Source organism: Lipomyces chichibuensis, assembly GCF_038497645.1.
Source record: "Lipomyces chichibuensis strain CBS 12929 unplaced genomic scaffold V1513scaffold_2, whole genome shotgun sequence".
Classification (NCBI taxonomy): Eukaryota; Fungi; Ascomycota; class Lipomycetes; order Lipomycetales; family Lipomycetaceae; genus Lipomyces; species Lipomyces chichibuensis.
In genome coordinates this window covers 1-23,102 of record NW_027117454.1, presented here as the reverse complement: position 1 = coordinate 23,102, position 23,102 = coordinate 1, and the positions used below count along the sequence as shown (strand labels likewise).

The 23,102-nt window shown below is 46.6% G+C and overlaps 9 protein-coding genes across 9 annotated transcripts; 7 read left to right on the top strand and 2 right to left on the bottom strand.

The window, feature by feature from the left end:
* Nucleotides 1–3,516: 3,516 nt before the first annotated feature.
* Nucleotides 3,517–5,676, top strand: V1513DRAFT_456136 (ribosome 60S biogenesis N-terminal-domain-containing protein; the record flags this gene model as incomplete). The annotated part of the gene is made up of 3 exons (XM_066899553.1): nucleotides 3,517–4,960; nucleotides 5,016–5,462; nucleotides 5,648–5,676. 3 exons carry the CDS (start codon nucleotides 3,517–3,519, stop codon nucleotides 5,674–5,676), a joined length of 1,920 nt encoding a protein of 639 aa, XP_066756041.1.
* Nucleotides 5,677–7,072: 1,396 nt separating this feature from the next.
* Nucleotides 7,073–8,398, top strand: V1513DRAFT_372980 (uncharacterized protein; the record flags this gene model as incomplete). The annotated part of the gene is made up of 3 exons (XM_066894805.1): nucleotides 7,073–7,789; nucleotides 7,839–8,204; nucleotides 8,258–8,398. The coding sequence occupies 3 exons, from the start codon at nucleotides 7,073–7,075 to the stop codon at nucleotides 8,396–8,398; spliced, it is 1,224 nt and encodes a 407-aa protein (XP_066756040.1).
* Nucleotides 8,399–8,419: 21 nt separating this feature from the next.
* V1513DRAFT_435823 (uncharacterized protein) lies at nucleotides 8,420–10,401 on the bottom strand. The gene has a single exon (XM_066896688.1). It carries the CDS (start codon nucleotides 10,239–10,241, stop codon nucleotides 8,718–8,720), a length of 1,524 nt encoding a protein of 507 aa, XP_066756039.1. The 5' UTR covers nucleotides 10,242–10,401; the 3' UTR covers nucleotides 8,420–8,717.
* Nucleotides 10,402–10,677: 276 nt separating this feature from the next.
* On the top strand, nucleotides 10,678–14,061 carry V1513DRAFT_435817 (uncharacterized protein). The gene is made up of 5 exons (XM_066896687.1): nucleotides 10,678–11,003; nucleotides 11,120–11,262; nucleotides 11,309–11,398; nucleotides 11,453–11,499; nucleotides 11,548–14,061. The coding sequence occupies exons 2-5, from the start codon at nucleotides 11,165–11,167 to the stop codon at nucleotides 13,896–13,898; spliced, it is 2,586 nt and encodes an 861-aa protein (XP_066756038.1). The 5' UTR covers nucleotides 10,678–11,003; nucleotides 11,120–11,164; the 3' UTR covers nucleotides 13,899–14,061.
* A 57-nt stretch (nucleotides 14,062–14,118) lies between these two features.
* V1513DRAFT_91405 (uncharacterized protein) lies at nucleotides 14,119–15,553 on the top strand. Its single transcript, XM_066900634.1, has 3 exons — nucleotides 14,119–14,798; nucleotides 14,846–14,929; nucleotides 14,982–15,553. Exons 1-3 carry the CDS (start codon nucleotides 14,417–14,419, stop codon nucleotides 15,245–15,247), a joined length of 732 nt encoding a protein of 243 aa, XP_066756037.1. The 5' UTR covers nucleotides 14,119–14,416; the 3' UTR covers nucleotides 15,248–15,553.
* Nucleotides 15,554–15,672: 119 nt separating this feature from the next.
* On the bottom strand, nucleotides 15,673–16,491 carry V1513DRAFT_435812 (uncharacterized protein). The gene is made up of 2 exons (XM_066896686.1): nucleotides 15,909–16,491; nucleotides 15,673–15,852 (listed from the first exon to the last, which is right to left on the bottom strand). Exons 1-2 carry the CDS (start codon nucleotides 16,213–16,215, stop codon nucleotides 15,794–15,796), a joined length of 366 nt encoding a protein of 121 aa, XP_066756036.1. The 5' UTR covers nucleotides 16,216–16,491; the 3' UTR covers nucleotides 15,673–15,793.
* A 110-nt stretch (nucleotides 16,492–16,601) lies between these two features.
* On the top strand, nucleotides 16,602–18,100 carry V1513DRAFT_435811 (P-loop containing nucleoside triphosphate hydrolase protein). Its single transcript, XM_066896685.1, has 2 exons — nucleotides 16,602–17,297; nucleotides 17,354–18,100. Exons 1-2 carry the CDS (start codon nucleotides 16,633–16,635, stop codon nucleotides 17,967–17,969), a joined length of 1,281 nt encoding a protein of 426 aa, XP_066756035.1. The 5' UTR covers nucleotides 16,602–16,632; the 3' UTR covers nucleotides 17,970–18,100.
* A 97-nt stretch (nucleotides 18,101–18,197) lies between these two features.
* V1513DRAFT_435806 (WD40-repeat-containing domain protein) lies at nucleotides 18,198–20,043 on the top strand. Its single transcript, XM_066896684.1, has 6 exons — nucleotides 18,198–18,480; nucleotides 18,536–18,845; nucleotides 18,895–19,139; nucleotides 19,191–19,516; nucleotides 19,573–19,654; nucleotides 19,705–20,043. The coding sequence occupies exons 1-6, from the start codon at nucleotides 18,366–18,368 to the stop codon at nucleotides 19,914–19,916; spliced, it is 1,290 nt and encodes a 429-aa protein (XP_066756034.1). The 5' UTR covers nucleotides 18,198–18,365; the 3' UTR covers nucleotides 19,917–20,043.
* Nucleotides 20,044–20,450: 407 nt separating this feature from the next.
* Nucleotides 20,451–21,603, top strand: V1513DRAFT_456128 (chaperonin 10-like protein; the record flags this gene model as incomplete). The annotated part of the gene is made up of 3 exons (XM_066899552.1): nucleotides 20,451–20,464; nucleotides 20,527–21,341; nucleotides 21,404–21,603. 3 exons carry the CDS (start codon nucleotides 20,451–20,453, stop codon nucleotides 21,601–21,603), a joined length of 1,029 nt encoding a protein of 342 aa, XP_066756033.1.
* Nucleotides 21,604–23,102: the final 1,499 nt, after the last annotated feature.

Sequence of the window (23,102 nt, the reverse complement as noted above, 5' to 3'; positions counted from 1 at the left end):
GAAGTATTCCGTGGAACTGGAGACGGCTACGTCATGGTACAGTTTGTAGTGCATCTTTTTGGGATTTCTTAACATTTTAAATTGTAGCCGAAACTGATTCAGATGAACTGTGAAATATACGTCATTCCGCTGCTGTCTAGTGCAGTTTGATGTTCCGCAAGCGCAAGAACTCCGAGAATTTATCGTACAAGGTGCGGTTTTTCTCCTAAGCACTCTAAAGATTGAACATGCGTGTATATTATTCGACATAAGGGCGAATTTAGCATTATTAAATGTGCTAAATCTTGAAAATAATGAAGTACATAAATAATCATTAGCAGATCTCAGTACAGACGACGGGAGCTCGTGTTGCCGATCGTCTTCCTAGGAGCGGCGCATCGCTGGCGAGTCATCCTGTGGCTTCTCTCTCGAGTCTTGTCATCCGAGTAGTGCCGTGCAATATCATCTGCCTACAAAAAAAATTATCATGAAATGAAACTGAAAGGCCATTTAAGTCGAACAGTTTTGAAATTGTAAAATTTTTTTTGAATCACGCATCAGATCTCTGATAAAATCACACAGCATCGTCACAGGACCTGCTATGTAGCGACACTACACCCAGCCTCTTACAGCATTTTTTGTCTACTACGGTTCGGATTGTGGAGCAGTCACAATAACTGTCCGATTAGTTAGTAATAGTAATCAATTAGCAAATTTTAAATCGCACACTATCCGCCAAGACTGGGTTGCTTCGGATTTGTGTGGCGCAATCGCAAAAGCCGCCTCTAATAGCTGATTGGACGATTACCTCGACGACGGCAGGACCCGTTAGCCTGATCGGACCTCGCATTACCCAACATCTGGAGGCATCGAGGTAGTTGGCGTCAGCCGGAATCAATTAAACTGGTTTGAACATATAGTTGAAGAAAGATAGTGGCAAGCTGATTTAGCGGAATAGAGATGGGTCGTCCGAGCGAGCAGGTAGTAGATGTAGAGTGAGCCTGAACCTGAAGGTACGATAAAGGTACTGTACACCGATAACTGGAATTGCATTGGCGATGCTGTACCGTCACCGGGCCCGCCTGACCAGTCATTATTAAAGTCGACGATGATTGTATGTCCCCAGCATCAAGCTACTGTTCGTACGAGTTAGTGCTTTGTACGGCCAGCTATAGTCAACTTATATTTCATAATTCTCGCGCTTTCCTTTCATGAGGACATCGCGATACTGTAGAGGGCAGTAGATCTGACGTCATGAGGGGCGATAGCGCATCCAACGCTAAGCCGAACAACCTACAGATCAATCTAAAGTCGTCTTCCAAATAATAAATTTACGAATAAGTTATTATAGAATAGCAGCCAAGAAATGTCATCTACGGACGATGATAGTGACAGCAACTGGGGCATGTCGAACGAGGTCAGATTGATAGTGGCTAAATTTACCTCTCGCATCGCCGTTCGTCGCTGTGGCCAGTCGTGGTGGCGTATCGACTGAGGCTGGCAAGCGAAGTGAACGGCGAGCTTCCAAGACGAAGTAGAGCCAGCTCATTACAATGCTTTGTTATTCATTGTATGGATACTTTCGCTTGACCACATCCGCAGTATTCGGCCACCTGCTCCGCCTTACAGTCATGTGGAGACTGCTAAATATGACATACTTTGGCCGATCCAACGGCAATCTAAAAGTAGAGTACGTATCGCCGCTTATAACGCAGGACCCATCGCGTATCGAAGATGGATTGGGATGCCCCAGTTTACCGCAGAAGTATCGTCGCTGTGGCTAATAATAACTAATTGGCCTTCATCCTTTGCTCCCACTTGTTCAATAAGAAGTCCTGACGTAAAGTCTACTGGTAATCTCGCTTCTAACCGAGCATCTCATGACCGATTGAGATCTGCCTGCTACTCCATATGCACAAAACAGATGACGCTAATATCATCTCGCTTTACGTTGCTCATGACAGCGAACACAACTGGTCTTTTGGTTTTTTTTGTCCTGGCCCCCTTGTCCAAATGGATCTTATTTTCTATAGATTCTCGTTAGAAGATCTATGCAGACGCCAATCCGGACGAGTAGCTGTGCGTTGAGGCTTGTCTCCATGTGTCTGTTTCTGCCATATGGCATGCAGGGAGGAACCACCAGATCTCGGCATTTTGTTCGCAATGTCCAAAATCCGGGGTTGAGTGGCGTCTAATACACGAGTAGGCTCTACTGTATTTAATAAAAAAAGAGCAGTTTCCAGTCTAGTACCAAGCTGCGGGATTATTGTTGTGTTCTCTAATTGTCGATTTGTTGCACTGTAATGATCTACCAGAAACGGTCAAATATGATGCCAGCAACGTGCCATGGCATTAATTAAGGATCTGAAGTGATGCAGTGTTCTATATCTAATGTATAGTGCGTATTCACGGAGATGGCCGGAAACTGGAAACTGACCGGACGCGAACATCGGTATTGGCTTGACATAGCCTGAACACCAAACCATCTGCAAGCCAATATAAGCTATTGGATAATATCCCTAGCTCCCTTATCAGTGATGACTGAAGTATTCACACATGTAATATTTGAAGTTAACTAACCTTACTACGTACTCGACGTTCTGTGAGTTTTATGAGCTCAGAGTTGAAGCGTGTGGTGAGTTGAGCCACAAGTTTGTAAGTTGTTTGAAATACAAATTATCGTTTCCATGTTGTAAGTTTAAATGAGACGTCTCAACGAGGACTGGACCGACCTTTTTATGCTACTGATGTCGCTACATTCATCATTAACATACTAGATAGTGTTTGACGTCTGCGACAGTGGAGGCTGAGGATTATTCGTCCACTTACAAGGGGCGCGAACGAATCTTACAGGATTTTTGAAACTTGGTAAGCAGTTCGCTGACTGAAAAGCAGCGGGCAAGATCTAACGAATTATAATACACAACTTCTCGCTCTGCAAGTAAATACATACAGTCATGAAAAAAAAAAACTAAATTTATTTACAAGACCGCCACTAAACCCTTGAGTTTCTGGCACGTGACACGTGCGGCTCATCTCCATCAATTTTTTTTCCCCGTCAGAATTTCTAAATGAGCTTCGGTTTTCACCCCCGTGAGCTCGATATGCATGTATCCGAAAATAATAATCACCGAAGTCCGTGGATATTATGAATGGCAAGCGTTCCCACGGCGGTGGAAGCAATATCGTCAGCAATGACGACAGGGTTCTCGATCTGGCCCTTGATCCGGCGTTTGCTACCTTGGACACAATATTTGGAGGCACACACGCCGAATTTCCACAGCATCCTGAAGATGAAATTCCCAATAACGATTTGCTTTTGCGGAATCTAGAAAATGGCTTGTCGGATCAACTTGTGTCAGCGTGGGCCAATTTCGGACAGGTAAAGTTTGTGAGACCTGTGTGAATCCATGGCGAAGCTAATAGTCTCCGCAGGCGTCCGTCACAAGTTCTCCATTTATCAATGCGACTACTCGACTGCAAAAACTACTTCATTCAATATCACGGCAAGAAGTATATAGGGTCCAGGGATCACATATGATTCGCCTGATTCTTGACGATCATCTCAAACTTATATATCGTGCGCTTTACACTCAGCGACCATCCTCAGTTATTCCACCTCTCCAACTGCTACGAGAGTTTATTGAGTTCCAGAAAGGATCATTCGCAGATGACACGTATTTTGCATTCGACTTCTCACTTGTAGTGCTACCGAAGCTTCTCGTTCCTCCGAAACAACCTAATCATTCGCCGACAGACGGTGCAGGGAATAATGCCAAGAAAGGAAAGTCAGCACAGAAGACTATTCGATATTACATGATCGAGCTTCTTATGGCATTTTTGATAGAGTGCTCCTCCAAAGCACGTGCAGATTTTCTTGCACAGCGAAAGCTAATTGAGCATTGGCTAAAGAACGTGTCGTCGGACGATCCTGAGCAATTATCAAAGTTAGTGCGTACTCTGTATAACCAGGCCATGGATATGTCTCTGCCAAAGTCTGCCAAAACTTCCTTTTTCACGGAGTGGGTGCTTGGACGTATTTTGCATGTGTACAAGGTTTTCCAGTCCCTGCCAGCAGGTCACGAGACGAGACTAAAAGTCACGTACGACATGATCATCGACATATGTACACGAACAGAATGCGGTGTGAAATTTGAAGACAGAGGATGGTATTTACCTGGAACGCTTGACGGTAACGAAAAGACGAAGTCTTACAGAGTTCATAACCGAGTATTGCTGGCCTTCTCAAAAATGCTGGACCTCAATAACAAAAATGAAGAAGAATTGCTGATTGCAATTTTCAGGTCTTGTCCGGAGATAGTTGCGGCATATACGTCTTCTTCCAATTTAAAGATCGTGTCTAAACCAACGGCCGGGTTTTTGAAGTGGTTCAATCGATATTCGAAAATCATTGCTTTGCCCATCCCGGAGATACTGATCGACAGTAATCAAGCGTTGGAGTTTCCGCCTCCAGTAAACATTGCTGTCGAGAATATCCTGCCATCGCCACTGACACGGTCAATATTCGACAGCCGGTTTCAAACTTACAGTCCACTTCTCCGTTACTTCCTCCTGCATCTGCAAGTGCAAGCACTAATGAAACTGCAAAAGGTCGTCACCATTTACGATCACAAAGGCTGGATCTCAGGAAAGTCAGACCTTCTAGAAGAGATATATCGACGGCTTCCGGATATCACAAATGTAGCTTCTCTTACGTGCGTCAGCACAGCACCTAACTTTACTTTACTGATTTCAAAATGGCTTCGGTTGTACGTGACAACGTTTCCAGATATATCCGCGGCCGCTAAGATCGACTTATCTGCTCGAATAATGGACATCATTGTGCGCGTTGTACCAGGTGATCGGTCTTGTGACACTTCATTTTATCTCAACAATGTGCCCGCATTAGAGATTGAAATGCGGAATCTTCTCGTCGTGCAGAGCATCGTCCCTGTGCCAGTAAAATTTTGGAACAAGCCAGGTTTGTCACAACTTTCCGCGAAAAGAGCAAGTTTACTAACATGAGCTGTGTGCAGACCACCGACAATACTCCCTACTTACATATCTGATGGTGTTTGTCACTACTGTGCGTGACAGGGAAATGTGTTCGGAGATTGCTAGAGTTCTTGAGAAGATTACTTCGTCGACATACTTATTTCAGCAAAACTTTCCAATTTCACCAATTCATACTCTTATTGAATCGTTGACGGTGATCATGCTCAACTCCGGCCATCAAGATCGTCAGACTATATGGTATCTCATTAACGAAGCTATCGCTCGGTGCTTGCGTTCACCGTTTAAATATATTGATCAAGCGAATCAGTTCTCTGGTGAAGGTTATCTTTGCTGGTCATTCAGTCCGTTTTTGACAGCACTTATCGAACAGTGGGAGTACCTTGTGCGTTCCAATAATCAGGAAGTAAAAACATCTGTTTCAGTGCTTCACGCCATCCTGAGGGTCGTCGTGGATTTCTGTCTATCGGGTGAGGACTTCCATATCTCCAGAGCTCATTTTTCGCATCTCCTTACGAATGAAAAGTCGATAAATGACGTGAACTATAAAAATGTCATACTAAAGTACTGTTCTCTACCTGACGTTGTCACGGCAGCTACAGCATTCTTTTATGGACTACCTGCACCTGACGGCATGTTAGCTTTCGAACCGCAGAGTTTCATACTTACGAACGGGAGCAATGAAGCTTTTAAAGATACTAGCGTGGTGGAGCCAATGATTGCCCAGATTACGGATATCGGGTATTCAGAATTGATCAGACTTTACCGTGCTACTGAGTACATAGTGTTGCAGAGCAAGGATTTACTGTTGGTCAGCAGAGTAGCAGAACAAGTTGCTTTCCGATTGAGTTGCGACTTGCGAGAGGCCACTATGAAATATGTTCGCAGAAAAGATTATTGGCAGCATTTGCTGTGGACGCCCGAAGACTTCAATTTCTCGAAGCTTCTGTTCACAAAATCGTTCTTTGGATTTGTGAATATTGTGATGAATAAAAATTCGGCGAGCAAGGAAGAGCTCGGATTCGTTTATGACTACATTCTTGGGATACTCCCAACGGCAAGAAAGTCGAGTAAAGTAAGATATTCCAGTATTCTGCATGCACATCACAGAACGATTCTAATGCGACGGCAGGTTATGGAGAATTTCCTTCCCGGATTGGCACTATTAGATAGCGAGACGCTCCTCTCCATCCTATCAGATAATATAAATTACTGGAATCCAAAAATCGCGGCCCGAATTTGCGGTGAAATAATTTGTCTCCTTCGGATGGATTGTCCCACGAAGTTTGTTGCGCTTCAGGATATCGACGACTTATTGAAGCTTGCAATTGTAAGTGACGACAAAATACTGGCATTGGAAATGCAAAAGCTATTGCAATCTAAGGGACAGATCCTGTTCACATCCGAAATTAAGTATTTGGGTAAAGTTTTTGAATCCAGAAACAAAGATCTGTACGATTTGGTATGCCAGCTGATAATTTCGTCGAATGAAGCTTTCTCTTATGTCCTCAACAACTATTCCGATACGATTATAGCAATAGAGGGCGATAGTCTGCTCTTGTTTGCCAAGGCCATTGCGGAATCTCTCTTTGACAACGATGATAAATCAGCATTTTATATTCGGAAAGTCGGCGTTGAGACAATTCCCGCGACGGCAGCCAAGATTTTGCTAGAATCTGTTAAGCGCGCTGACGCTTCTCAGCTCGAGCAGGATACCGCATTCTTCAAGAAAGTTGTACTGGCTCTCTCTACTGAGGAAGATTATACACTATTTTATGAGCACATTGCAAGTCACGCTACCATAATTTCCGAACACAGAATTGCATATACACATGCCATGTATCGTTGCAACGCGGTTACAGAGGGTATCAAGATGGATGCTGCTCGGTACATGAAATCTGTTGTCGCTAGAATCACTCGATACTTATCCGAGTCGGTATTTCTTTCTGCAAAGCAGCTCGGGATAATAGTAGCAGCTACAAATTTCGTTGCTGAATTTCCTCATGCTTTTTCGCTCGGGAAGTATGTGAATCCACCAATCGAGGCAGCGTTAGCTCGGTGGATAAGCAAATATGAGGTGATGCATTTTGCATTTAGTGTGATGCTTTCATCAGGTAATCCCGATGATTTAGAATATGTGAAATTCCTTCAGATGATTGCTGATAGCGGTCAGACGCGTTTGCCTGACAATCCAAATGCGGCGCCATGTTCCGTCGGTATCCAACGTGCATGCATGGTCCACTACTTGTACTTTTTGAATCCAAAAGTGCACGTTGACCCATTCTTGGCAACTCGATTGATGATGCTTTATACGGGAACATGTGGCCCTTCGGATAGGTTACTGTTACAGGTCTTCCACACTATGGATACAATTATGAACTTCAGCGATGCCGTTAAAATCGCACTGTACTCATTTACATACGAACCAGACATGCACATGAATTTCTGCACGCAGGGAGTGGAGGGTTTGAAGATTCTGCTGTCTGGAAAGACTTTTGGGATTAGTATTAAACATATGTTTCCCGAAAGTTTTGACTATGCTCCTGCAGATGCGAAGTCAATATTCGCGTATATGCAATATTGTAATACATCGGCGTGTACTACTAGTCCCTATGCCGTATACGATCCATTATTTATGCTACCAGTCCTTATGGACATGACATCGCGGAAGCTGGTGGATATCAAGGTCTTGACAGAAAATCATTGCATTGGATACGTGATTATGTGTCTGGGATTTGGAGGATCTGTATATGAAATGGCACGACGCACGTTGGTTCAGTTGGGTGCGCTATTTGAGGTACTTTTGTTTTGGATTACCAGCCTGCGGTTATTGCTAACAATAATAGGGCTCACGGTATAAGGAACGAGACATGATTCGTCTTCTCCTGTACAACTTGCATTATATGATCGAAGATCTCGAAATTTCTCGAGCATCCTCTCCAGGTGATGATGCCACATCGAAGCAAATATTTCCAAGGATCATTGCTACTGTGTATGCTAGCTTAATTCAAGTACTCGCCAATCCTGGCCACTTTCTTTATGAATTGGCAATTAGATATGTGACGGAGGCACCTGTGATGAAAATCCCTTCGTTGGGGCAAGTGGAGATTCCATTATACCGGCTGCTACTTCCGTCAAGTAACGTGGATACATACGCCAGAGCGACCAATTGGATGCTAAATGTGCTCGTAATGGCGCTCAAAGCAAAGGAGGTGTGTATACAGACCGTCCCTCTATCTAGTTCTTTAGATTTAACGTGCCATAGGATGCCACCGCCTATGAGAGGAGGTATGTGTTTGAGATCGTTCAGACTTTGGTAAGTAATGCATACGTTGCCGACTCAACAAAGAAGTTAGTAAAAGAATTGCTAGATCAGGCTCGTAATATTTTGGCAATGTCCCGATAGATATAGAGAAACGAACTGATGTATTTGTATAGTAGTAATGTATTGTAGTGACAGCAAAAAACTACACTAATTATCCAAACTCAATATCGTACACGCCTTCACCACCAAACAAGACCGCTAGAACGCGAAGAAAACCCAAAATTGCACATAACAATTGTCAACCAAATTACCTAAAACCCGCAAAATTGATATACGCTCATCGCTTTTCCAAGATATCCGCAGATCGATCAGAAAGCCTATTTATATAGCTCCTCTAGGTAGGGATCGGAGCTCCACCCTGACTCATCAACGTCCTGAAGCACGGTATGATACTTGTGACCTAACAGACCATCAGTAAATGACGAAAAAAGCATACTTGTCCTATCCTACATTGCATTCCTGACCTAGAGCCAAATTCGGAGTCGTGGTCATGTTCATGTTGACTTTCGTGGATGCCGTGTCGAACAACCTGTTGCCGATCATTCTCGTCGTTAATATCACTGCTACGATCTGATACTGCTACCACAGTATGCTGGGGTCTCGGGTGAATTACAGGTGCGTCTGACGTTGGTGATATCACTTGCATCGAAGATGGCGAAGGTGCTGAGAAAGTCATCAATCGCGGATGGAACTGGGCTTCCCATAATGAACCGATTATCGGTGCGCTCAAACCAGTACGGGAGTGTGAAGACTGAGGCGCAAGCAAAGGATGAAAATATAGCGGGATGTCCGAGTTGCCAGGAGTAAGGAGTGTTTGCTCTGCCCCAACTGCTCCATGATTTAGAGTTATCGGTTCGTCAACTGAAGTGCTAACGAATTCCGATTCATGTTCCGAGTCCATGTGCTGATCATCAGGAATAGTAGAGGGACTTAGAATTGTCGCATCTGAGGATTGGCTGTTGACTGGGGAAACTGTTTGCGCACGATCTGCAACTGACAATTTCCTGTCGATGTTACCGGGCCGCAGCGACTCTTCAATCTCCTCGCAATCATCCTCAAGAACAGTTGCATCGGAGCTAGGGTCATTCCTTTGTGTGATATTGGGCAGTGGCTGAATTAAGGATGGTATAGTATGTGACACAGGAGACGAGGACGGAGAATTGGGAATAATGGGAGCGAAAATATAGCCCGGAGCGGCCGGATCGTGATTGATCGGCGGTATCAGTGACGCTGGGGCAAGAGCTGGCGGTGAAATAACTGTCGGTACCCCATCACACCAAAAATTTGTGGTTCCTCGAAAAATAGTTGCCGGATCTTTCTCAACGTCGTAGTAATAGAAGCTCTCAGACCACGGCTGCAGAGGAGTGTCATAAATCCTGCGAGGAGGTGCGGCTGATGTAGCCCACCGAATCACTCGTGGCTCCTGCTTCTCTGCAGATGGAATGGACGAAGAAAGAGGATGGGCCTGTACAGGATTGACAACAACAGGTGGCAGCCAGGTTATACGTGAGTTATCGGCAGCATTCATGGATTTCGTTCTTGATAATGATGCGTGCACTAACTTTGTCTGCCGAGATTCCCTAGTAGCTGGTGGCTTTAATTGCGGCGACGACAAAGATTTGCTGTAAAGTAAATTATTTCGTTTGCTATTGCTTGGCGTATTGGGGGACAGGGGTTGAAGCGGATTTCGTGGCGGAATCTCATTAATGACGCTGATATAATTCATATCTCTAGCCCACGTTAAGAACACCTCACGATACCGTGCATCTCCCGACTGCTTCAGCTTTCCAACGAGATCTCGGTGCCTCTTTGTCGCGAAGTGCTGCCCGGCCCGGGTGATCGACTGCAGTCTGCCCGAATTACAATTCGGAATAGGACATTCATCTGGCAAAAGGACTCTGTCTCCAGTCCTTATTGGCGGCATTATGTTGCGCTATATCATTCGGTCAGATAAAACCACTGATAGAAGCTATATTTGCGGATAGGAAGGCAGGTAAGTTACAGTGCAAGAGATGCGGGTAATGTATTGTAAACGCAACACGCGCGCCGTCGCGTGTTGTCTTGACACCTTCCCGGGTAACTGCCAAAGAATGCCATCACCAAAGAACTCCCAGATGGCCGCTACTTTTTATATCACAATATTTTAGCTATTTTTTATAACTACAACCAATTTTCAATATGAACTCGTAATTATCATTCCTGGAAACTCTGGAATGAATACGACGATACATGAAGGGCATTCCTATGGTTGTGAAACGTCATTTTAAGTTTGAAGGTTTGCGTATGTTTACGTTTACTTATGCCGCAATCGTATAAGCGCGACAACCGTACCAAAATTGTCATTTACATAATAAAATAGCATGCTCTTTGGGTACCAATAGCAGAAATGTCATGCGACAGCTCAGCATTTGTGTGCTCCACCAGAGATTTCGACAGTTCCGATTACACGTCTATATATAACTCTCAATCTATTCGTTCGGTTACTTGATTATCTGTAAGTGTGGATTAATGACTGTGGAATGGATCCTATTAGCGTATCGACTTGTGATACTTCTAAATGCCAAACAAATATTAGCTTGCCGGATCATCTGCCATAACCTACAATGCGCTAATAATTTGTTGTAGCTGTTACGCATCGGTCGATTGTTGCCATTTTCTTGCAGCCGTATCTCCTCATACCTCTATTGTAAGTACTCTAGACAACCAGAATTTATTCCATGAAATGATTATCGATTCTTTGTTGACGTCGATGCATGATCGGTCTCTATCTGAAAGATGCTAACGATGACGTGGTCGCTACAGATCTTTACATTTAATATCATTTCTATGTGACAGTTGAAGCGGGACATGGAGTATAAGTACACGCCACAAGAGCTCAAGACTCTCGCGAAGTCGCCACTATGTGTGCGTCCGGAGCGTTTGAAGCCAAATGAAGAATGGATGGGGTAAAATTACAGCATTCATTTCTAGACTATAGCTGAGACCGTTTAGTCCACCGATCTTACAGAACAATACTCCGAAGGTAGCAAGTTTTTCAAAGCCAGATCGTGAGCACGGAGATGACGACTCTTTGCGAAAATTGTACGTATTTAGCTTTGTACTGTGGGTCAGAATTGTGAATAACTGGACAATTAGCACCAGTCATCTTTCCAAAGAAAAAAAACCGATTAGTTCAAAATCAAGTAAGTCTACTAGTTTTAGTTGGGCGTCCGCTGTTAACGGTAGACCAGAGCAAGACGATATTGTACTAGGGCCACCAAAAATTTCGTTTGGATCATCGTTAGGATTGCGAAAAAATACAGAGAGTGAAGGCGGGGATAAGAGCACTGAGTCCATAGATTTGGATTCGTCCTTTGCACGACGGTTTGAACGATCACGAGATGCCAGTGGCTCGTCGTCACTGTCGACTGGCTCACGATTGTCAGTGTCTAGCAGAACACAGCCCAACCGAACGAGTAATACGTCATACGGACGCCGACAGACTAGAGAAGAAGATGGTGACGATTGGAAGGAAGTCAGCTCTCGCCATGCACGGAAAAGCTTTGGAGCGGATGATTCAGAAAAATTTAGAAGGAATAAAGACGATGAGAGGGGACTCAAATCTGAATCATTGAATCGAGACAGACGATCGAAAGACGTATCGGGCGGCGTGAAGAGAGATGAAGGGTCTTGGCGTGACCGGGATCCGGAGAAGGATAGGGACCGTCGTGAGATATACCCTCGAGACAACAAGAGCGAACGGCATGGCACATTATCGAATCGATTTATGGAGAAGTCTCCAGAATGGATGGATGCTCCAGCGGAGAGTGATGGACTCAACTTCAGTAATAGTGAGTTTGCACATGCTGTTGGGAATAGCAACTTAGCGAGCAGCGCTGCTCCACCTTCGACGACAGGTTCAAGCTTGAAGTCGCTGAGCGGAGGCCCCACAGCACATTCCATTGAAGAATTCCAGGCCTGGAAAGCTAGAATGAAGGCAGCAGATAATGACAGAAAGGGAATTAAGGAGAGCAAGCCAGAGTCACTGAAGAACGATGCATCGGCGTCTGAATCGGCATCAAAACCGGGAATTTCAGACACGGGAGCAGTGGATCGGTTTTTCGGTTTTGCTAGTAAAGCTATCACTACTGATGAAATTAAGGAATTGCCTGCTGGTTTTGAAAGTGTTGTCAAGGTGCCAGGAGAAGGCCCGCGGTCATCCAGGTTTTCGTCATTTTTTAAGCCTGAGCAAATTAGCACATCCGGTCGAGAATCCTCCTCGGAAGAGCAAGCTCGATCGACTGAGGGTTTCACTCGTCCTCAGAGCTCGCAATTTGCGTCTATCTTGTCCAATGCTGGTGCCCATAACGAAGGCCCTCCTTCTTCGGCAGATGTCTCGCCAGAACCGGAGAATTCAGCACCAAAGGCAAATGACGATAAAGAGGGATTTAAGCGGATTATGGCTATATTGGGAACGAAGTCAAGCCGATCGAGCCAGAACTCTACACCAGCACCGGTGGAATCCGCAGATGCTAATTTGCCTTCCGCGTCAGTTACTCTAGCCACTGCTATAATGCAACCAGAAATTAAGATAGTGGCAACTCCAGAAGGTCAGAATACAGCGCCGCCATGTATTTCACCGTCGAATTCGTCCGCAGCTTCAGACAAGGTGGAAGCCCCTAAGCCTAACAAGGATTCCAGTAACGCACAGTTCTTAATGGGCTTGATGAGCCAATCATCTAAAATGAGAATTCACAGACAGCCATCACCTGTGCCTGTGACGATTCATACAGCGGAAGCGCTGAGACCATTACTAATAACACCACATCAGTCGGCGCTACCTATTATGCGTCAACTAGAGGTTAATGTTAACGGCCAGGATGTACAGCAGCCACAGCCACAGCCACCGCCAGGTATCGGACGAAGCCCATCATCTTTCAACGAGAGCGTTCGGCTTGGGCATGGTGATCCTAGATTGCAACAGATCCCGCAAATGAGTCAGCTACCTCCACAGTGGGCAGGGCCTCCAATGGGGCCGAACGGCTTGCGTATGGCAGGCCCGCAGGGGCGGCAGCGATTGGTACCCACGATAGTGTCAAATGTTCAAGCCGGACAACCTGGCGGTCTTGTTGTGCCGAACGCACATGGCGGCATTCTATCGCCACAGTTGAGTGACGGCATGGGTCTAAAATCGCCGCCAGACATTTCGAAACAGCAACTTCCTCCAGAGGGTCTTGGAGTGCCAGGAAGTCATGTTGCTCCACAACAAGGATTCCCTCCGTTCCCGCCTGGTATGATTCCCCCAGCAGCCAACTTGCCACCGTTCCCCCCTGGAGGGTTACCGCCATTCTTTGGAATGCACGGTCCTCCTCCACCTTTCCCTCCAGGATTCCCACTGTCTCATCTGCAGCATGACCCAACCTTGGGAGTACCACCCATGCCGAATATGCTGCCGGGAGGAGCACGAGGAGCACCGCCGAATGGAATGCCGCCGTTTGCGTTTGGACTACCACCGCCGGGTCTCGGATTTAATGGCGTGTCGGGAAACATGGACGGCGATCTAGCGCGAGGCCCGACAGATCCGCAAATATCGGGGAAGTAGGGGTATGTTCCGTTCCCTGTATTATTTAGGTACCTGTATGAGTTGTGAGGCAGTGTATTATTTAGGTTGCTTGAGATTGTGTATTTGCTGTATTGTGTATGTTTTGTATAACTCAGATTCGAGAGTCTTATTAAGTAGTTTAGTTATGTCATGTATTGTGCGTATAATTTCGTAGTCGGTCCTTTGACTGTGAGGGTCTCGTGTTTCGTGGCGGTGCACCGTGGATTAGGGTGTCGCGAGTCGAACCGAGTGATGCCGCCGCGTGAGCAAAAGTGCGCGGTAAGTTCACGGAGTCCATGCAGAAGAGCATTGATTGATGGTTGTTTTGTCCTCAACCTCACCCCCAGTTCTCCTGTTTACTTCCACGTTATCCCTCTCCCGGCTCCCGTCCGGGACCTTTCTTGCACCGATTCTGCCTCTGCTGAGTCAACACGCGCGCAAGTGCTATTGAGTATTGGTACGCACGTTCGCCTACCTCCTCGCCTGATCTCGGATTCGAGAGACACAAGAGCGCCAATATGACTATGTCGGCTGCTCCTGCGGCCACTGAGGCCGTCCCGGTTGTCGATCCGCTCTCGCTCACGACGACGCTCTCCGCCGCAACAGATTCGTCCAGTTTGCCTGCGGACGACAAAACCGCAGTTGCAATGCCCCCCGTGACCACCGCAGACCACATCAAGACCACACTCACTGCTAATGACAGCATCGACGAGGAGGACGATGACGACAAGTCCCTCACCGTCTCGCCCCTGACCGTCACTCTCCTGCTCATATCCGGCCTGCGTGTTTCCATCACCATCGATCGCGAGTACATGAAAGGACACTCGCTTGGGCTGCGCGAGCCTGAGAGTCTGACGGTGTTGACTTTGAAAGAATGCATCTGGAAGGACTGGAAAGAAGGTATGTGTGAATTGCTGCTATCTGCGACGTGTCGTTAACAAATGTAGAATGGGGCGGGCGCCCGGGGGGTACAGAGTGCATTCGTCTGATCCATTTCGGCCGCCTGTTGGACGACAAAGATTCACTGGGGGGTACGCATTCTTTTTTTTTGTACGGGTAAATGTGCTAATAGGAAATTTGCAGCAAGCCAACTGTCGAGAACGAACATCTACAACGTCCTCCACATGTCGGTCCGGCCGGCGTCGATCGTGGACACAAACACAACGACTCGAGGAAGCAAACATCGACCGAGCAATACCAACATTGACCGATCTAGCAGACACCATCACCACTACCATCACCCTCATAATAACCACCATCATCGTCAGCGCGATCCTTCCATCAGTGCCCACGAGAACCATGACAGCTCAACCGAGCGATCTCCGGGTTGCGGCTGTGTCATCCTATGATATAAGTGCATGGGTCGGTGTTTGCTTGTAATGACTTTTGATGCTGCGGTAATTGTCTGTGTTTTGGGTATGGTTTAGGATTGGTTGGGTTACGTTATCATTGCATCGTTGGTTTTTCTGACTAGAGTCGATGTCGTTCCGGTATGTTTTTCGCATGGATCTACAGGGTTTTCGTCATTCTTGTATATGATCCTTGTACAGTGTATATTTTCTTTCGTTGTTTCGGAATTGTTTCTTCGCAACGGAGTTAAACTGTTGACCTGTGTGGGAATTGTGTCTTCAAATTTCGCTTGCCATTTTCTTTGAGCTTGCTAGTCCACTATCTAAATATCGGCTTCAGAATGAGAGGATGCGCTTTAAATATAATCCTGCGTTTGTTTTGGTGTAGCTTAAGTGTTTGCTTTGTATTTACATGTTTGCTCATTGTTCTTTTGGGTTCGAATCATAAGTGTGTCAGCTCTAGTGCTTCTTGACCACGTCTGTCCGGTTTGTGATCGTCCTTATAATTAATATCAACTATAACAGATATATATATATATTCAACTCTCAGACTCTATTTCGCCGCTCCAGGTCGGTATGGAAATCTAGTGGGCATTCGTCCATACCTGATTTCATTCGTCAGCACTTGTAACTCGCTCGTCAACACCTTGAAATACCATACCTCCGTAAATATCTTCCCAATCAACAATGCCGTCCCGACCTAATAGGATCTCTCTCGCCGGATCTGTCCGTGAGCCGGGCGCACCGTTTCCACTCACAACCTCCGCCCGTCGCAGAACGTCTGGATATAACGGCAGGCTGGCACTGACAGCCTCGAGCTCCATCACTCGCTTGACCGGCTCATGTGTTCCAAAGAGCCTCCGCAGGTTCTCCATCTTAAGGTCAAACTGGGTCTGTTCCCAATTCTTGAGGCGTGCCTCGAGAGGGTGAGATGATGGATCGGATGGCAAGTTGAGTGCGTCCGCCATAGGCGCAGGGGGGTTGCTTGCGACAATGTGATTCGCTAGCTCCGGGACCTGCGTGCTCGTAATTGCAGGTTTCGGCACGCTCGAGGCATACGGTACCTGGGGGATAACACGCAATGACTGGACAGTCAGCTGCGATCAAATCAACGTCTTCAATGAAACTCACCATTTTATCTTTAAGCGATATGTAATAAATAATACGACAAATCCGATGTAGATGGTGATTGGAAGTCAACTATGGGCGATGATGACAGTGAAAATCGAGTGGGTCTGTCGTATGGACGTGTGACAAGCTGACCAAGGGAGTTGAACGTAGTAGTTGTAGCGTCCGGGTAACCCGAACTCTCATCAATGCTGCTTCGAGAAATCGATTTTTTTCGCACCGCATATATTAGTCCGAGAACAGTGCGTGAATTCGGCATGTCGAAATCAGTTCATGCGAAAATCCTTTCTTTTGAGGCCCTCGGCCTGTCTAAGTCACTTTCGGAGTCGCTGAATTCGATGGCCATCCAGCGGCCTTCGCAGATCCAGATTGCTTGTATTCCCCAGATCCTCAAGGGCCGCGATTGCATTGGTGGAGCGCGAACTGGTTCAGGCAAGACTATCGCGTTCGCAGCCCCGATACTGCAAAAGTTCTCCGAAGATCCGTTTGGCGTGTTCGCCGTCGTACTGACACCGACGCGCGAGCTGGCGTTCCAAATATCCGAGCAGTTTGCTGCTCTTGGTGCGTCAATGAATCTGAAACAGGCAGTTATAGTCGGAGGCATGGACATGATCGCACAAGCTCTTGCGCTCCAGAAACGGCCGCATGTGGTTATTGCGACTCCCGGGCGGCTGGCGGATCATATTCGGAGCAGCGGAGAAGAAGCTATTGCTGGCCTGCGACGTGTCAAATTCCTAGTCATTGACGAGGCAGATCGGCTATTGACCCCTGGTTTCGCGGAGGATTTAGAAGAATGTATGAATGTTATGACAAAAGCCAAGGACAGGCAGACGCTGCTGTTTTCGGCCACGATCACGCAGTCAGTTATGCAACTGAAGGAGTCGTTCCGCCACATCTTTGTGCACGAGGTCCCCTCAAATAGGTGCGTCTTTATTTTTTGTAAATTTTACTTATTTTAAATCTTGCTAACGAACAAAGCATTTCCATTCCGGCTACGCTGGATCAGAGGTATTTGTTTATTCCAACACACGTCCGCGAAGCGTACCTCGTTTCGCTTCTAACACTTCCGATCAACGAGAAGAAATCAGCAATAGTGTTTGTCAACCGTGCGACGACTGCCGAGGTGCTAAAGAGGATCTTCCGTAGCATGGACGTGCGAGTGACATCGCTGCACTCACAGATATCGCAGCGAGAGAGGATTGACTCCTTAGGGCGATTCCGAGCCGAGGCCGCGCGAGTGCTAGTCGCGACCGACGTGGCGAGCAGAGGTCTGGATATTCCAGTCGTGCAGATGGTAGTTAATTTTGACATTCCGGCTGATCCCGATGACTACATACACCGAGTCGGTCGTACAGCCCGTGCAGGGCGGACAGGCGAGAGCATTGCGTTTGTCACGGAGCATGATATCAATCGAATTAAAGCAATTGAAGAGCGGGTAGGTAAGATCATGACCAAGTACGAGCTTGTAACAGAGAGCATGGTCATTCGCGATTCATTGCAACAGACATCGAATGCCAAGCGGGAGGCGCTGATGGATTTGGAAAGAGAGAATTCGGGATCGTTGCGTAAGAAGCGGAGGTTCGAAGGGAGATGAAGATTTAATATTTTACATTTGTATTATACTTTGGCTCCTGGCATATTTTGTGGCGTTTGCGTTTGGATCATATATTTTTGTAAATTGCGGTTAATTAGACATGCTATTTAATGTTACCACATTTTATAAAACGGCGGAGATCTTTGTTGGGATAGTCCTTGTGTTTCCCGTTATGCATGACGTTCCGTGAGGGCCATGCGGCTGACCTCCGACTCCATACCTTTTGCGAATTAGCGAATAATAATTACACACAATCCTTTGTTACACCTCACCTGGATAATTACAATAAGTCACTGCATAAATCTTTCTGCAAATTTACCTGCATTTAGGTAACTTGAACGAAAAATTCGATAAGCCTTGTCATTTTATATCGCAGTAGCCATTTTGTGCCTCAGAATGGTGTTGCCGACATATGCGGACACCGTTCTCAGCCTTACCAGCGAAGAGTCCGAGGCTACATGCGATGAGGACGTTGATGTTAATGTAATAGATAAGGGATCGCCTAGAATCGGTATGTAATTCGATTTTTTTGTCTTGTTGCGTCGCGGAGGAACCTAAGATCTCAGATTTCACGAAACGGCTACCGGCTGAATTGCGAACACTAGTATTCTGCTGGTTGGACTTTCGATCGATTTTGATATGCCGACGAGTGTGCCAGGGATGGAAAGATGCTGCAGAGATGAGCACTGTCTGGCGGCACCAGTTCAGGCTGCGTCGGCGGTGGGCGGTGAAGCCAGATACGCCGTCCGATATCGATTGGCGCATGATGTTCAAGACCCGGTATCTTTTGGATCGCCGGTGGGATCACGGAGAATGTGTGTACGCGTATAATTTGGATGGGCATGAGGAGAGCGTGTATTGCGTTCAATTTGACGAGCGAGTGTTTCTCATATTCTGATGCCTGAGACGCTGCTAACCTTGACAGTGAGAAAATAATAACAGGATCTCGTGATCGTTCAATCAGAGTGTGGGATACTACGACGGGCAAGCAAATATTGGCGTTGAACGCGACGTCGTCCGCATTAGAAGACAACCCAATCGCACATTCTGGATCAGTTCTTTGCCTGCAGTACGACGACAAGTTGATGCTTACCGGATCGAGCGACGAGACGGTTATAATATGGGAACTACCGGCTTACCGGGCAGTGCGTCAGTTGCATGACCACAAGGGTGGGATTACTGGGTGTTTTTCTGGCGGAATTCTTGCTGACAGTGCTGTAGGAGGGATCCTTGATCTTTCGTTCAACGACCGGTACATTGCAACGTGCTCTAAAGACGGCATGCTCATTATTCGGGACCGGCGCGAGGAGGGATTTCCACTTCGGCATATTGTTGTTGCATGCAACGGCTCTGTGAACTCAGTGCATATCCGGCGGAGTTTCATTGCGACTGCGGGTGTGGATGGGATCGTGAAGGTGTGGAATGCGGACTCGGGAAAATTGCTAATGAGTTTACACGGACACTCGCGTGGCCTTGCGTGCGTAACGCTTAGTACGGACGCGCGTACAATTATCAGTGGCGGCAACGATAACACAATACGGGTGTGGGTATGTCCGGACGATGGCAAGATATTGAACGTATAAATAATGCTGACGCGGAGTAGGACACCAAGAAGCAGAACTGCCTGTTCGAGTTCGCAGGTCACGAGTCGCTCGTCCGGACACTGCATGTGTTTGGAAGGAAAGGTCTGTAGATGGTATATATTATGACGGTTTTCGTGTACTTACGAATGCAGTCCTCTCAGGTAGCTACGACCAGACGCTGAAAGTATGGGACTTGGACTACCGAAAGAAGGTTCTGGATCTGCAGAAATACCACGGCAACTGGATATTTTCGGCGAAGATGGACAGCAAGCGGATAGTGTCGACGTCTTTTGGCGCGAAGCCTGTAGTGCTGGACTTTACGCGCGAGCTCGACCAGGACTATGTGCGATATATTTCGATGTGATGATAGTGAGTAGATGTGATACTCGTTGCATTGGGAGGAGTTCAGGATTACTGTATGTGTATTATCATACTATCGATAATTTCAAAAGCTGTACAATCGCTGAAGTAAACATTAACTAGTTTAATCATGATATTTAAGTGATGTAGTAAGGTTTGGCTAGATTCCACTTTAATTTGCGATGCTAGCCGGAAACAGACTAGTGCATTACCAAATGCAGATATAAAATAGGCTCTAGGCAATGTACCTTTACTCGATAGAGTACGGATCAGTTATTGGCCAGGGCGGGGGTGTTACCAAGTAACGGGTACAAGGATGCGGTGCAAATCTTTGCCGCAGCCGGCGCGCTAATGCCGGAAGCTGCAGATTCATGTGAGGCAGCGTCATCGTCTGCTCCGTATCATGAACTGAAACAAAAGTGGAGGATGGACAAATATATAATACCGATTCCCACCTTGCCTCGAGTCGGCCCTGCATTCCACTCTACTCTGTATTTATATCAGATCCACAATGTCTTTCTCGTCTCTGCCCGCCACCATGAAAGCTCTCCGGTGAGTTCAGTACTACTACTACGAATCATACCAGTCCGATTCTGATTCAATTTATTGATTAGCTATGAGAGGCCCCTCGTCCATTCAGTTGTCGACGCGCCTCTTCCTACTCTACGCGACAATGATGTCATGATCAAGGTCGCTGCCTGTGGCGTCTGCGGTACTGATTTGCACATTCACGAAGGTGAGTTCATCGCGCGGTTCCCGCTCATTCCCGGCCACGAGGTAGTGGGTACTGTTGCTGCGATGGGCAAGAACGTAATAGATTTTCAGCTCGGAGATCGAGTTGTGGCCGACAACTCTGAGCTCTGCGGCGAGTGCTTCTACTGCCGTCGTGGCAAGGCACTACTATGTGAGCATTTCAACGCTCATGGCGTCACTCTCGACGGCGCATTCGCCGAGTACTGCGCATATCCTGCCGGTAAGGTCTTCAAGATCTCGCACCTCTCGGCAGTCGATGCCACATTGCTCGAGCCTGCGTCCTGTGCCGCCCACGGTCTTGAGAAAATTCGCCCGGATATCGGCTCCACCGTGCTCATGTTTGGCGCCGGCCCCACCGGCCTCGTTCTCGCCCAGCTTCTCCGCCACAATGGCGGTTGCCACGTCGTGATTGCAGCAAACGCCGGGAACAAAATGAAGCTTGCAAAGGAGCTTGATGCCGCCGACGTCTACATAGAGCTTGACCGTCAGCACCCGCATGCCCAGTTTGAGCAGCTCAAGATGGAAAACCCCTACGGTTTTGATATTGTCGTCGAGGCTACAGGCAGCCCCAAAATTCTAGAGGACTCAATTAACTACGTCCGCCGCGGCGGCAAACTCGTCGTGTACGGTGTTTACAACAACTCGGCCCGGGTCACTTGGCCGCCTACTAAGATCTGTAAGTGCAATGTATCTTGGTGGATGATTGTCTATCATTTTTTTCTTTCCTAACGGCCATAGTCGGTGACGAAATCACCATTCTCGGCTCTTTCTCTGAGACCTACATGTTCCCCGCCGCCATCGGCTACCTCGACGGTGAAAATCCGAAGGTCAAAGTCGGCGGGATAGTCAACAAGACTTTCAAGCTCGACCAGTGGGAAGAGTGTCTTGAGTCCCTTAGGAATAAGTCTGCCATTAAGGCCGCCATTGTATTTGAGTAATGTACTATCCTAAAAACTGATTCGGTGTTCTTTGCTTTGCTAGGACATGTATAGTGTACATATTTTTTTAGTTTGCAGTGGTGTTATGTGAATTATATATACTTCCTCGGTAGGCTGACACTAAATGTGTGCGTGTATGTCGATGGCTGTACTGGTTATATTATCTTGAACCCATCATTGATCGAGTTGTTAATCGCTTGCGTATATCACCAGACCAGATAGTGTGTACTAGAGGGAAAGTGCTGTTGGCAATGTTGCTTCTGTTCATCTGTTCCACATTGTTCGAGAAGCAGCGCCTCACGTATTCGTCCCAGTGTCGACTTAGGGACACAGCCTTTGTTAATGCGTGGCAGCACTGGCGGCAAATACAACTGCTCCAATTGTGTCTCTCAATTCCGATTTGAACTCCTTTGGCGATGTCGACCATCATACCCTACTCTATGAATTTGACGCAAATCTTAAGTTAATAATAGCAAACGCCAGCAGGACGATTCAGAAGTCATAGCTCATTTATTGTCAACAACACAGCCCGGAAAAAGTTCCATCGCCGTCAGCATAACTGGCACATAGCGTTGTCCGATCGGAGTCTCGAGAACTCGACCCATGGTGAGTTCCACTTCCATTAATGTCCATAAACCTGCGAAACAGCACTAGCGTGTAGAGACTTTGTCACCAAATGTAGATCAGAGATAAATGTTGTGAGTCATTGATGAAGGTTGCGAAGTATGTCTATCTATACAGCCGGATTTCAAGTTCACCAAGTTGCGCCGCGATATTCGATTTCGACATAGTATTAATCAACCGTAGAGAAACGAATTCACTGGGTATTTAAGCTGCAAGAATCACTAAGCCTTCGTATACAGACATTTGCCAGTTATAGCAATAGTTGTCCGATTTGGTCGGCGTCAAGGTAAACCTCGACTTCACTAATATCAATGAAAGAATCGAGTTTGGTTAGATGATGGCCCAGGAGTTGGACTATTGGACAGCTGATCTTCTGGTAAAACTTCACTATCGTAGCCGTCATTGAGGCGAAATAGTTTTGGCGATATCCTCTGGTTTCCATTTATATGAGAGTCAATAACCGGTGGATACTCGTATACAAATCTATAGAAAAGAATTGAGAGCTGGTAGAAGACTTCCGGTGCGAGGGTTAGATATAGGTTTGCGGTTTGATAATATTTTAAACCAAGGTCTCGGAATAAAATCACAATAGAACGAGCTGTACACAAGTTAATGTAGGAATTTAAGTGATGTGTATGGATGATGTTTTTGTTTGATGTGGGATTGACTGGTTGGCGTTTTGTTTGACATAGGGCTGTTGACGATACGATATCGGCGACTATTTTGGCTACGAATACTATATCGGCAAAATAAAAAGTCTGCCGATATTTAACGTAATCCATAAGCGAGCTGCGCACCCAAGCGAGCTGCGCACTTGGCCACCTACAAGCACGTTCGAAGTTCAACAAGTCCACGATAACACAGAAAATCAATTG